The sequence below is a fragment of the Psittacula echo genome (assembly GCF_963264785.1).
Source record: "Psittacula echo genome assembly, chromosome: 7".
Taxonomy (NCBI): domain Eukaryota; kingdom Metazoa; phylum Chordata; class Aves; order Psittaciformes; family Psittacidae; genus Psittacula; species Psittacula echo.
Genome location: NC_137740.1, coordinates 37,727,733 through 37,741,881, shown reverse-complemented (window position 1 = coordinate 37,741,881; position 14,149 = coordinate 37,727,733). Strand labels below are relative to the sequence as shown.

The 14,149-nt window shown below is 40.1% G+C and overlaps 1 protein-coding gene across 1 annotated transcript; it reads right to left on the bottom strand.

Moving 5' to 3' along the window:
• Window positions 1-215: 215 nt before the first annotated feature.
• Window positions 216-8,100, bottom strand: TRIM59 (tripartite motif containing 59). Its single transcript, XM_080624255.1, is given in 3 exon segments — window positions 216-2,076; window positions 2,078-3,274; window positions 7,882-8,100. Coding segments are annotated over 2 exon segments (1,314 nt in total). The 5' UTR covers window positions 3,272-3,274; window positions 7,882-8,100; the 3' UTR covers window positions 216-1,956.
• Window positions 8,101-14,149: the final 6,049 nt, after the last annotated feature.

Genomic DNA, 14,149 nt, shown 5'->3' with positions numbered 1-14,149 from the left:
GGGCAGTGTTCACAAACTGCAGCAATGGTCACACGCATGATGTTGGATGAGAAAAAGGGGCATGCAGGCCACATTGCTTCTGCAGCTCCCCTCCAGCTGTGCAGTTTCAGCTTTCCTGTCTGAGGATGAAGCTAGTAAGTCTTGCAGTGTAGCTTCAGGATCAGCAGATGGGCAAGACCAGCCAAGAACAAAAAGGAATGGATCAAGAAGCAGCTTTTTCAAAGAGCAGCAGCACAGTAACAACCCAGTACAAGAAAGAAACCAGACCCCAGGTTTGAAGGGCACAAACCCCTCACGCCTCAATTAAAACCCAGTAAAAAGACTTGATTTTCTCGATAAAGTTTGTCTCTCTTTGAAACTCAGCACAGAGGACAGAACAGACCAGAGCTTGGCTGTGCAATGCTTAGCAGGCTAGGCTTAGAGGAAAATGAGTCACTGCACCAGGACTTGCAGAAAACCGGGTGAAACGGGCCTGTAGTGGGCACAGTGAGTGACTGTGCAAGCCACAGTGAGATGCGCAGGTTGGGGACTCACTGCCAAAAATAAAAAAGGGTCACTTGGAGACTTGCTGAACATTCCTGGGTAAGCAGGACTTGTTGCTCTGTCTTCTCTCACTGGGTCAGCGCTCTTCAGGATCAGAGGGAAGGAAATGGAGGTGTTAGCCAAGCCTACTGTAAGAATACATTTTATTTGTATGCAAATTTATTAAAAGTACTACACATACTAAATGTTTAAATCAGTGGTAAAGGCATTTTATAAATTCCTGTAGTCTTGAAAAATAAAATTGCATTATAAACTGTTAAGTTTTTAAGTCAGGAAAATAACAGATAGGAAAGCAAGTAAAAAGTGATGCTTCACAGGGCACAGGACCAACACTCAGCATCAGGCTTTGCCAGCCACATGTACAAGTCAAATACAATTAGACTTGGTGAATAATCATTTTTGGGGTTTTATAAGATCATTAGTGATCCATGTTCTGCTGCTGTCACTGCAGCACTTTGAAGCTGCCCCAGTACTTGCTGTAATCAGCCTGTTAATAACCAAAGGCCAAAGCTACCTTTCGCTTGGGCCTTTGCTCCAGAACACAGGTTAGGCTGGAGCACCTCAGCAAAAGCAGCAAACAGGGTTAAGTGAGCATTTCGCTGTGGAAGAAAAGACTCATGTTTCGTCTGTGTGAAGGTAAAGATCTGTTATTTGTGCTGAAAAGTAGAATATAAATTTACACTCGCTGTCAAGTGGTTTAACAGCTCTGGACAATGTTTGAAGTCCTTACACCACTGAGTTTGCTGAGACTTTTGCTACTTAATACAGTAAGTCTCTATTTTCACCACATCTGAAACAATTTAGCACAAAGCTGGGGCTCATTTTTGAGAGTGCGAGAGGTTCCTACCAGCCTGAGCAAACACTCTGTAAAGAGGCACAAACTATCTGAAAGACACAAAGTTATTTTGCACGGGACAAAAAAAAACCCAAACAAAAAAAAAGATGAAATTATGTTCTTCACCAATAACCAGGAACAAAGAAAATGAAGCCCTGGGCCATGAATACGCGCTTTAATGACCATGGGTGTGTCACTTACTTAAAACATATCCAGAGACTGCTCAGTAAAACACAAAACAGGAGTTTTACACCTACCAGAGCCAGTGGCTAAGGTCTCCTTCTAACCTTTAGCCTTGCAGTGCTTTTATTAAAAAAAAAAAAACAAAAAAAAAAAACAAACAAACAAAAAAAAAAAAAAAAAACAAAAAAACAAAAAAAAAAAAACAGATGGTAGATTTTCAAGGAGCTCTTACAAACAGGACTCAGGATTATGGTCTGTAAGCCAATCAGCTCTTAGCAGCCACTATTTCTGGGTACCTTCCAGTTCAAACAAACACCTGTCAACCTACTGCACCATGTCAGCAGAAGCCTTTTCTGTTGCAAACCTTCACAGTTAAGAGTTAGCGAAGAGGAAATCTATACAATATGGAAAAAAGGAAGGATATGGAAATATAAAGGAAAAGTGTAAAGCTTTAACAAACCAACTTCTAAGTAATCATTGAAATAGTCAAAAGAAACAGTTCTCCCTAAAATTTCCCATCAGTAAATTAAACATATGGTCCAGCACATCCGCTGTATTCTGCAAACGAGTGACAAAATCTCGGTAAATAAGCAGCAGGAATTCTGAAATGTAAGTGCGAATATCTTCAATTACAACTGACAACACTGGCCTGTGAAATGAAAACAGAGTTACCGCTGTCATCATCATCAAGAGCAGCAGGACTGCAAAAGGATTTACTGGTTGGAGTTCTTCTGAGTCTCTTCCTTCCTTTCCACTGCCTTTGCTGCATAACTTCTCTTTTGGAATCAGTTTTATTTCTGGAGTGAGGATCTTGTTGATCTGACCAATTTTGGTTTTGGACCACACATCTTTCAACAGGTGTCCAATCCTGGGATGAATCTCCATAGGTTTAACATCTGGGAGTTCCTTCTGTTTCAGAGCTTTTATACGGTGATGCAGACCATTCACCTTCTCAAGAAAAATAAGTGGGGACTCTTCTTTTTTAATAGAGGTATGCAGGGACATTAATTCAAGCTGTTCTTCCCTTATTTTCTTCAGCTTCTCAATGAGAGGCTCATACTCTTCTAAAATGTGTGCATTCATTTCATCCAGTGCCGTCAGCAGAGCCTGTTTTTTGTGCTCCAATATCTCATCAAGTTTCTTAAAATACTGTACTACTGCTTTTCTATCATCCTGGACAATGCCTTCGCACTGCGACTTCTGTTCTTTCAGCTTTTCAATAAGCAGGCAGACATCAGTCCAGTGTTTATCAGTCAGCTGCTCAAGAAGTTTTCCAAAAGTCTCCTTTTCTTTTGTGTAAGCACTCTGAAGGTCATCGATGGGATGACCATTGTGTTTTCCTATCGTAAGGCAATGGCCACACACCAATTTTCTATCCAAAAGGCAGTAAACGTTCAGCGGTTGCCTGTAGTGTTCACTGCAGGTTGCAACATCAGAGTTATCCTCCTGTTGGCATTTTTCAATAATAGCCTTCAGTGCAAAGTTGATAGGCAACGATTCTGTACCATCAGCAGGAATTTCCACAATGCTCCTGCAGTTCGGGCACTTCAGAGAAATTCTCAGAGGTCTCCAGATGGAAAAGTTGCTCGACAACTGAATGACATTTTCCAGACAATTTCTACAAAACGTGTGGGAACAGGGCAGAACGCGTGGATCTTCAAATATGCTGTAGCAAATAGAACACGTTAGTTCTTCCTCAAAGTGATGCATGTCCTACAAAAGAAAAACAAACAAAAAAAAGAACAGTTTAATCTCTTTACAATCAATTAATTTTAATCATTTTATTAACCTAAGCACATCAACATGACATTTGATGAAGAAAACCTGACGTATATTAGCATTTTACTGGAGGGGGAGGGGGGTAATAGACAATAAAAAGAACAAAAATGAGCAATTGTTCAAAGATTTCAGCAAACTGTCATCGGCACTTGCAATGTGACTAGACAGTGTTCCCCCATATCCAACTTCTCCCTTGAAAAGTCAGGAAAACCAGCAATCTGCTACTAGGTATTTTTAACAGTGAGAAACAGTAGAAGAGAGTGATAAAAGTTAGAACTAAAGTGTCTAAATAACATAAGAATTCTGAAAGTTTTCTCCCATTGTGAGTAACATTTTCATTGTCAGAATAGAATGGTAAGTACAGACTGTTGTTTTCTCCCCTAACTTTTCTCAAATGTTACACTTTTGTAATATAAATAGTCAGTTCAATTTACCAGAATCCATCTTTAGCACAAACCAGAGTCTAACTTAGTGGTCCTTAAACACAATACCCCTAACAGTAATTAGACTTACGGTGTTATTCCTGGGTTACTTTAATCACAAACTAGGAAACTCACTCATTTTCCCCCCTTTGCAATGTTGCCATTTTATTTTGCCAGCTTTGTGAAGTCACACTGTAAACTCACAAACAATGACAACTCCAATACCAGTTTTCATAATAAATCATAATTTTGTTTTACATTGTTAGAAAATTAGGGAAATTAGTACGTACTTCCTTTGTATCAGTTTCCTGTCCCCTTCTTCAGTTCTAGTCAGCAAAGAAATTGTCCAAGCATTCAGTATCAAAGACTCGATTTAGGGCCTACCTCTAAATCTGAAAGCAATAATATGCAGCTTGGACACCACACCTGCAAGAGATGCTGACCAACCTCTGATTCAGTCAGGTGTATTGCAGGATGTTGTACTCTGATGTGCCTCTTAATCTTTTCAATGCAGTAGCATGTTTTTGCATTGATCTATCAGTTTCTCATTGATATTGAGACTAACAAAGTTTGATTTGAACTGAATCTACTTAAAAGGAACTGAATTCTTAATTATACTCTTTTTTGAAAGTAAAAGCTTAAACTGCATTTAGAATTACGACAACTACCAAGGATTAAATTTGCCACTAACTAATAAACAATTTTCAGTAAAACAATTAAGGAGCATTGTGCCTACCAAAGGTACAGAGCTAACCTGCTGGAAGTTGGAAGCCAAGTAAGTTGGAAGCCAAATAGTCAGATCCTGGTTTCTGGAGAGTTAAATAGGCTCTGAACAGAGAAACCTACTGTGCTTGTACCGAAGTAAGCGCAGCTTATCTCACTTGATCGAGATAGGCTGGTACACCCAAAAGTGAAAGTGTTCAACTCTGCAAGTCTGATCAGACTCTTTTGCCTTGTAAAACCAGATTGAACAACAATAACAACAATAATATCAACAACAATAACATCATCATCTAATAGCCATCATCACCCAAAACATCCAGTTCAATCGCTGGAGGTATCTGTATGTTGTTAAGTCAACTTCATATAGAAAACACATTTTGATTAATTCAGCTTTAAAAAAAATTAAAAATAAAAATAATCTATCTAAGACACTTCAGGTCATTTTTTTCAGCTAATCAGAACTAAATGTTGGATCACTCATTTGAGCTCCACTTTTTAAAGAGATCTTGACAACAGCTGGAAGAAAATCTGCTAGAGAGACACATAATTCTCAAGAACTGCCCTTTAAAAGAGGAATGATCAAGTGTGTTAACATTTATAACTTGTGTATTCTCCTAGTTTAAGAGGATTAATATCAAGTATGACAGATGTTTAACAAAAGACAATCACAACACTTGGACACTACATCTACCTCTGTACTGCACTGCTCTTACTATAGACCATGTGGTATTTCTCTTCTTACTGGGGGCACAGGCCTTTACTTTCCAGCCTGACCATTCAGCCACTGTGGCAACACTAGGTTCTTTAGGTCTATACATTAATAACTTCACATTTTTAAGTGATGCTCCAGACACTGAAACTGAAGAAATGTGCCAATAATGAAGAGAAGCTGAACAACCAAGCTACTTCAGCATCCAAGATAAATTATTTTTTGAGAATTAATTCTCAGAGGAAATACATTTAAAGGTTTTATTTATATATATGTGCACATGTATTTGTACACACGCACACACATATATAAAGTTATGAATTTTAGGGAATGTCACAAAAACAAAAAAAGGTTAAGTTTTTGCTCATGGTTAAAAAGGAACTCAGTAGGTGCTCTCAATTCATTACTTTTTTTATGTATAGAATTACTATAGTTAAAAAAAAAAACAAACCAAACCAAAAAACTTCTAGGTTGAAAATCACCAATTTTTCCTAAATCTAGAGCTGTAGTTCTTTTCAAAGAAACTGTTATAGGAGGGAAATTTTCTTTCTAAAGGACACACATCCAGCTTATATTAGCTTCGTAAAGGGCAAGATAAAATTAATCTTAAAAAAATTATTTTAACTGCAAAGTAGTTGCTTGCTATCAAAAGAAAACAAAGAAGCAACTTCATAAATTTTTTCTTAGCTCTGTTATGAATCACCTCGACCTCTGCAGGAGGGACATGCTGCCTGCTCGGAAGCTGTCAGAAAACTGCTCCAGATATGCACCAGGGAAGCAAAAGGTAGAAATCACAAAATTCAGTTTCATCCCGCACTGGTAGCAGCATGTAGGAAACGGTCAACATGTAAAAAACAGTGGGAATATATCAGTAGATGTCTAATAGAGAGAGACTGGAACAGCAACAAAAAAAGAAGAGACACAACATCCAGAGTTAAGCAAAGAGAAAGGAAAAAGTTTTCCAAGGGAAAAAAAAAAGGAAAAAAAAGAGAGAACAGGAAGCTGGTAAATGCTTTCCTGCACAGAGCAGCTACTTGTCCTTAAATGTTCCAGACAGCTGTGGTAGCAAATATGTGTGTGCATGTGTGTATGCATATTTCTAGTGAGAGTCACTCCGCATAAGCAAATTACAAACTAGAAGGTATTTTAAAAATTCAAAAGCGTAATTTTGTCGGTAACACAGTGAGATTCAGAAGTCTTCCAACAACAGAAGGCCGATAAAGTGGCCGTCATTTTGTCCTCCTCTAATTAGCAATACTGTAGACAAGGTGGAAACATCTAACAGAGTATACCTGTGTTACAGCTTATCTGCCAAAGCTTTCAGTTAAGCAGACAAAAGTAACAGAATATTCCTTAACAATGCTGCATTCTTCACCTAGCCATCAGGATGCTGCTCCCCCAGCTAACTATGCAAGGTGTTTGAAAACAATTCTAAGTATGATACAGCATATGTCAGTGTTTAGGTAAATAACTAACTGCTTTATGGCAAAAGCCTGGAGGATTTTAGAATTTTGACATTTGATAACAGTTGTGATAGCCTATACCAGGAGTTAGAAGGGACTGCCGGGCTCCTCACTCCTCTTTCATGCCACTGCCGGGAAAGAAAACATCTGCTCTTCCCTGAAGGACACTGTAAGATTTGACCTGACTTTCAATACTGTACTTAAACTAAATCCATGTCAGAAATGCTGTCTCCCCAACCCACTGAGGTCCGCAAAGCCCTCCTGTAGCACTGCCATAGGAGCTCAAGTTAATACTGTGCAAAAATAAAGAGATTAAATGACATTGTGAACAGTGTTTTCCATTTATAAGTCACCTTCATGGTAAGGGGTGATAAAGCGTTTTTTTAAAAAACATAAAGCCGAGGTGTAGCTCCAGTATTTGTCAGCGCCCCAAAAGGAACAGACCCTGTCACACAGCCAGCAGGTTTGTGGGTTGTAACAAGCCAGGCACCAGAAATCAGAAACAACAGCTAGACCTTACACTTTTCTATTCCAGATTGTTTCAGCTGCACTGCTTTACCCCATGCCACAAATAGCCCACATGATGAGCAGCATGTCTAGCTTCCCCACCAAACTGACTTGACAGTTCCTTTCCATATATCCCTCTATTGGCTTCTTGGCTGCCACTGTAACAAGTTACCACATCCAAAAAAACCCCAAATATAGTACTCTATCCTTTCCATATCTGTATTCTATTGCCAAGATTTGCTCTCCATCCTTTATCACCTGAACTCTGCCAAAGCTTCTGGTCTTAAGCACTGATCTGTCATATGCCTCTTCGTATTAAGCAGTGGAGAAAGAAGGAAGGTAACACCGTTCATAGAATGGTTTGGGTTGGAAGGGACCTTAAAGCTTCCCCAGTTCCAATCCCTCTGCCACGGGCAGGGACACCTTCCACTAGACCACGTTGCTCCAAGCCCCATCCAACCTGGCCCTGAACACTGTCAGGAATGAGGCACGCCAGGGAGTGGCAGCGGGTCCCCACGCCCGCGGGGCGGGCACCCCAACACTGCCCAGCCGAACAGGCTGGAGAAGGCTGACTGAAAGCGGTCATTCCGGACACCGCTCCGCTCTCAGGGCGTTTTCACCTTAGGAGGCCGCGCGAGCGGAAACACCTCATGAAACACCTCTTGGCGGGGTGTACAATCAGAGCCCCAGCTGCCCCGCTCCCACCCCGCAGCCTACCTGGCCGCTCCGTCCGCCGCCTCCTCGGCTGCGCCCCACTCCGCACGCCTGCGCCGGGACACTAGCATAGAGCCGTTATCCCGTCCTCCGTACGGGGAGCCGACAGGCTCTGCGTGGAGAAAACACCGACGACTTCAAACCGACGCCTCGCCCAGCGGGCCCGCGCCCGACCGCTCTCCACGGCGCCGCCGAGACGCGCATGCGCGGGACCAGCCAACGCCCGCGCTGTTCGAAAGTAAACGGCAGCGGGGCGGGCAGCCGCTTTCAAACGGAGCAGGTGACCGTTAACGACCGCCCTGCAGGCACCTCCCCGCGGCAGGCGGGCTCGGGGGCAGCCGTTAAGGGCCGCGAAACAGGAGAGTCAAGCAGAGCCCTTCAGGTGCTGATTTCCAGCTGGAGCTGAAGGAAATGGGGCTTTGTGTATCACAGACTCGGCTGAACGTTCAAAGCAGAGGGAAAGGCAGACACAGAGCAGGAAAGAGGTACATTGTTACTCAGAAATGATACGCTGGGTGCCGTCATCATCCTCAGTAACAAAAGGCGAGGCATTAAAAGTGGAAAAACGTTGGCCTACAGCTGTGTGCTCTGCTCTTCTGTGCCATTAGTGCAGCGAACGTCTTACCAGACTTATTCTTCTGCACAATGTGAAGGGAATTTCACCCAGAAGCTAGAAAACAAGAAACTAAAAACCATGACGGCTGCTTCAGGGGGAGCAGGAACAGGCTTTCTGCCAACTACTAAATAAAAACTAATGCATGTAAGTGGTAATGTTCAGTTTCAATTTAAGCATATTCACCTACTTCATCTGTTGAAAACAGTTAAGGTATTTTACATGAAGCTACAAACAACACTGCAGTAGGAAGCAAATGGATGAGCACTGTGATTACTGTGACACTGGTAAATCTCAGGCTTTTATCAGGTAAAGTTTCCAGTGCTGTGTGGACTTTATTCCTATTCCAGATTATTCTATATTTATTTACAGTTCACCAAAGTAAATTAAAACTGTAAAGTTATTATCAGGTGTTACATTCATAATTAATTTAAAAGAGAAATTAATGTTGTAATGTGCATCATAATATATCATCATTCAGAAGTTACCTAAACATCTGTCCTAAAACTGATGTTTAGAGGACCTTACAGAGATATCTGGGGAACATTTGGAATTATGTTCCAGATAATAAAAAAACCCTCAACTGCTAACCATCACAGTTCAGCTGATAGGCACAAAGTTCTCAATACTGTATTCAGCTGTAATTGGTCTTTTTCTGTGTAAAGCCATTATAATAGCAGTCTTACCTTCGTATCTTCTGATGCCAGTTATACCGCTTTAGTTCTGTATGTTTAACAACTGTAACTGAAACTTTTTTATGCTATTATGAAGTTGAAGTTTTTCAACTTAACTAGTTGAAATAGTGCTTTCTATTACTGTATTTCCACTTGTGGCAGTACAGATGCTGCCATCTAGGTCCAGCTTACTCAAAATGTGTTTTGAAACCATACAACTATCCAGACACCACACAGCAAGGGATTTATCCAGTAAAAAATACATAGATTAGAAAGTGTCAGTAAAATTCTTATTTTGCTATAAAAGGGTTTCAAGATGTTGAAAATCAATTCTTTCCTTGAAAAAAACCCCATGGTTTGGAGAAACCGTGGGTTCTTCCTGACTTGAGAACAGGACTTAAATGTCCTAGAAGTGTTCTTCAGAAGAAGGTAATGTCCCTTCTGGAAGAGATGCAATAGCAAAGGGGGTGGGGATGGGGGGTGGGATTCTAGAGCTTAGCTTTAGAATTAGAGATAATTTAATTCTAAAATTAATTCCAAAATAATAGATATGGTTTATTAAATAACTAGTTTCAGTTGAGGTTTGTCTTAGATTTTTGAAACTTGAAATAATTAATAGAGATTGAAACAGCATGGACTTCTTCCTCTGACTTTATTTCCATGCTGAGGCAATTCTGCATATTGGTAACATTACAGTAGGATTGAGAGAGTGTTTTACATACTTGTTTTGAAAATGCATAGTCCAAACATAGTGTATTTCTTTCTCCAGCTGTGCTGCTTCATTAAGTATTCCATTTGACTATTCCCTATGTCCCACAGTAGAAGTTTCGCTAACAGCATTCATTTGTTTTATTCACACACTAGTTATTATTTTCCTATTTTGCTCTGTAAATAACGACTACATCTTACATTGTTAATTTTACAATTTGGGGTAGAGAAATTCCTCCTTTACTTTTCACCACCACTTTACGGTTTCATCTTTCAAGCCAGAAGGCTGCCTTTGTTTAAAACTTAGCCTTTAAAACTTAGGGCTTAAAAGTTGCTTGCCATGTCAAAACCATTCTTTAAATCATGATGTTACCATTAATTACACGTGGACAGATCTCTGCATGTCCTGTTCATCCTGCCTGCTGATGGCAAGACCATAGTCCAACAGACCCTTGTTTCTGCAGATTGGTTGATCTGTGAATTGCTTACTTTCCTCCCTGCCTCCACTTCTAACCCAGCCAGCAGGTTCACAACTTGAGCCAGTCTGCACTTATCAGATGGCCTCATCCATCTCACTTGTGCTCAAGCAGCCACAGGGGCTCATTAAAAACTAACCCAGAAAATAACTTCTTTTTCAGAGACTGGATCCATTGGCTGAAGGATCATGCCACATACTAGATTATGCCAGATGGGTCATTACTAAGCCACCTGCTGTGGGTATGTCAAGACGATGACAGCACATTTTATAAGATGTCAGAAATGGTCAGAATGTATGCATACAGTGATGACAGATCAGTAACCCACTTTCTATTACAGTAAATAAAATGTTTGAGATGGCATCTGTATTTGAACAAGGTAATACACTAAGCCAGATGTACAGATCTTCACATCCAGAAGTTTGTTCTGCTCAATTTGTAGAAGAGGCTGCAACCACGTGGATGTTCCATTGTAGCATTATGTCAACAGCATCACAGTAGCAAATGTTTGCAAATGAAATTTTGGGAATAAGTACCTTCTAATATAAATCTGTATCTGGCAGAAATTGCAACGACAAGAAATCGGCCAGCATTCAACCTGCAGAGCTGAAAGATTACAATGTCCTCATGCCAGAGTGAACCTTAAAACATCAGCTTAATAGACAGCCCCCTTCTAACTGCATTTGTAGGGTCTGTGCAGGAATAACCTGATAAAAAAATGCTTCTGCAGTTTAAGCAAAATATAAAAATCCTAACAAGCAATATGTGTTGAAGATGTGCAGCTAGTGCAAAACAGGTATCCCACAAGTTTACTAACATAAAAGATATTGCAACATAGTTACTATTGGTGTCTCGCTACAAATCAGGTAACCTGCAACACACTTCAGAGGTTCACCCTATTAAGACAATCTGCATGTCTATATTCATATAATTCTAGAATGCCCTCGTGGGAAAACACAAAGAAGCTCGCAGCAGCTAAAAAATGAAAATGCCATAGAGCCAAGATAAATGTACAAACAGCTCAAGGTTTGTAACTGAACATATTATTAGAACAAGTTAGTAAAAAGACAATGTTTTAGGTGAGGGAAGGCGTCTTCAGGTCCACATTATGATCATCTGAAAACTGAAGCTTCAGTTCCACCACCAGTGTAATTGCTGCCTGGATGCACACTTGTGGTTCATTAGAAATACTTTGTCATAAGTAGTAGAAAAAGGAGTACGAACTGTGTGGTGTAAGCGAAGGAGTCCAAATCCGTGACAGATTCCAAACAGCTTAAATGAGAAAGAGGTAAATTTGGCATAGAGTTAAGGGTAAAAAAAACCCTCAAACCAACCAAACACAAAAGCAACCAAGCATTTAAAGGTATTAAGAAGGGAAGTAACAGTAGGATAGAACAAGATTTTACTGTATTGCAGTATTACTCAAGCAAGAGTACCCATAGTATCCATGCACAGAACATCACTGGTTGCATGGATAGCGACCTAACGAAAGACTCTGAAGCTGACAAAGCAGTCAGACTTTTTGCCTTAATTTTAAAGCTGAAGCAATTACTATGGTTACTGGTTCCTCTCATCATTTAAATGTATTTGAGATAACCATATTTTTCAGACTACCAGTCTGTAGCTGTCTGTAATATTGTGCTACACCCTTACCTCCCCACCCGAAGCTCACAAAGGTCTAAATGTGTTTCCTGCTTCTTGAAAGATGCTTCTCTGGCTCACCAACACTTTAATTTTTGTGGTGGTGGATGGGAATGTATTGATAATTTTACTCCAGGAAATATACTAAAGACACTGCAGGAGCAGAGAAGACCACCTAGTAAACCACAGTGCCTGAAAGGGCCCAAATGCCACAGGCACTGGGATCTGGGCTACATGCACTACATATGACAGAATGAAAAAATTAGTTTTAATCCTTTCTCCTCTACTAACCCCCTTAACACACAGTAAAAGTGATGAGGAAAAAGCTGCAGAAACAGAGACAAGGGAGCTTTTGACAAATAGATAACTGATGTTCAGAATAAGAACCTATGTTGGTTTATACCCAGTTTATTTTTATGTACTTAAAAGAATTAAGCAGCAACATTTAATTTGAAAAACTGCCATTTTAGGAAGGACATACTTGCTTCACATTGTAACCTGGTGTTGCAGATACGAAGTCTGACCACTGCCCATCTGCCTTTCCATCAAATTCCAAAACTTCTGTAATGCTTTTACCAATAGCTGGCATTTAAAGTTTCCCACATTTCTTGTTTTATAGTAAAAGTAGCTTTCAGTGTTGTTTTATAGAGATTTAAAAATATACCAAAGGTATTTACAGATGACAGCTTTAATGACAGCTTGCAGAAAACTTTTCCTCAGCCCTGGAGCACACCAAAGCAGCAGAGTAAACACAGGATCCCCATTTCAAGGTATTTCCAAGCAAGAATGGGGATTCCTTTATAGAAATTAGGTTTCCAGATATTTTTATATAGGTATTGAGGTAGTATTAACTTTTTCAATGAATTTTGTGTGTCTTCTGAGTTTTATTCTGGCAGTAGCCAAAACTTACTATTAGGAAGAGTTTGTAAACTTTACACATTTTCTGCTACTAGGTTTCCTTTCATAAAGTCTATTTGATCCAGATGCAGGACTTCCCTAATTGTTTCCAGCCCTGTGACCAGCATTTCTACCAGTAATTTGGTGACATGCAGAGTTGAGGAAATATTTACAGTTAAAAGTGGCAAAGAGTCTACAAGTATTCTCACTTAGAAAGCAGCAATTCAGTAATTTATGCAACAATGTGTGATAGTTGGTTTTAAGAAATACATATATTTCTTCACTTTCAAGCAGAAAGTCAGTCACCCTCCCCTTCCTTACCTGCACACCCACTGTTTTCCTTCGGCTTTTGAATTTATGTAAGAGCAGAGCCCTCGTTACACAGAAGTCATCAGTTTCTCATATTGAGGTCTGGGTAAGTTCCAGGGCAGCTACTTGGTCCAACAATGCTGCTTTTTGGAGTAAAAATCCACCTGGAATATCTTGTATTATCAATTAATTTTTGTCCCTGTATGTTTTAAATATACTTTTCTAGGTACCTGCTACCCTAAGTTCAACTGAAAAGCTTATTTTGTACTTCAACATACTGAAAGAGTAGATTTGACTATCTATCAAAGAGCAGTGTTGTGCTACCAAACTGCCTGAGTACACTCAATGTCACAGATGTCATGTTAAAAGGGAAACATCTGAGTTGCTTCCAACGATGACCTAATTCCACTACTCAATAGTCAGACGCTAAAATTTATTCATCTTCATATGCAGGCAGAAAAATTGGTCTGTGACTTCCACTGCAGCAGCGCAAGGTTGTACTTCAAAGTAACTCTGCTTTCTTGAAGTTAGTATCTGATCAGTATTTCTGAAATAAGTCTTTTAAGTTATTTGTTGGTATCCCAAGCAAGCCTCCTTTTCCCAACACTGTAATTACATTACCTCAAAATGCAACTTTGGGGAAAAAAGCCATTGGACAAACTAGCTTCAGTTTTGCTCCTGAAGAACTCTGAATACTGCCACCCTGTGTATGCCAAAATGTTTAAGCTTTCCAGACTAACAGACTAACGATTGGATCTGCTGTGAAGCAGGTGAAGAGAATTTTCCACATCAAAAAACCCCAGGCCAACAAAATCACCACCAACCATGTAAGAAAGTATAGGCTGCAGCTAGAACAGTGCTAGTTTAAGTTAATTTGGTCGATGAGAAACTTAACATGAGCCGGCTTCAGTGTGCGCTCACTGCCCAGAAAGCCAACTGTATCCTGGGCTGCA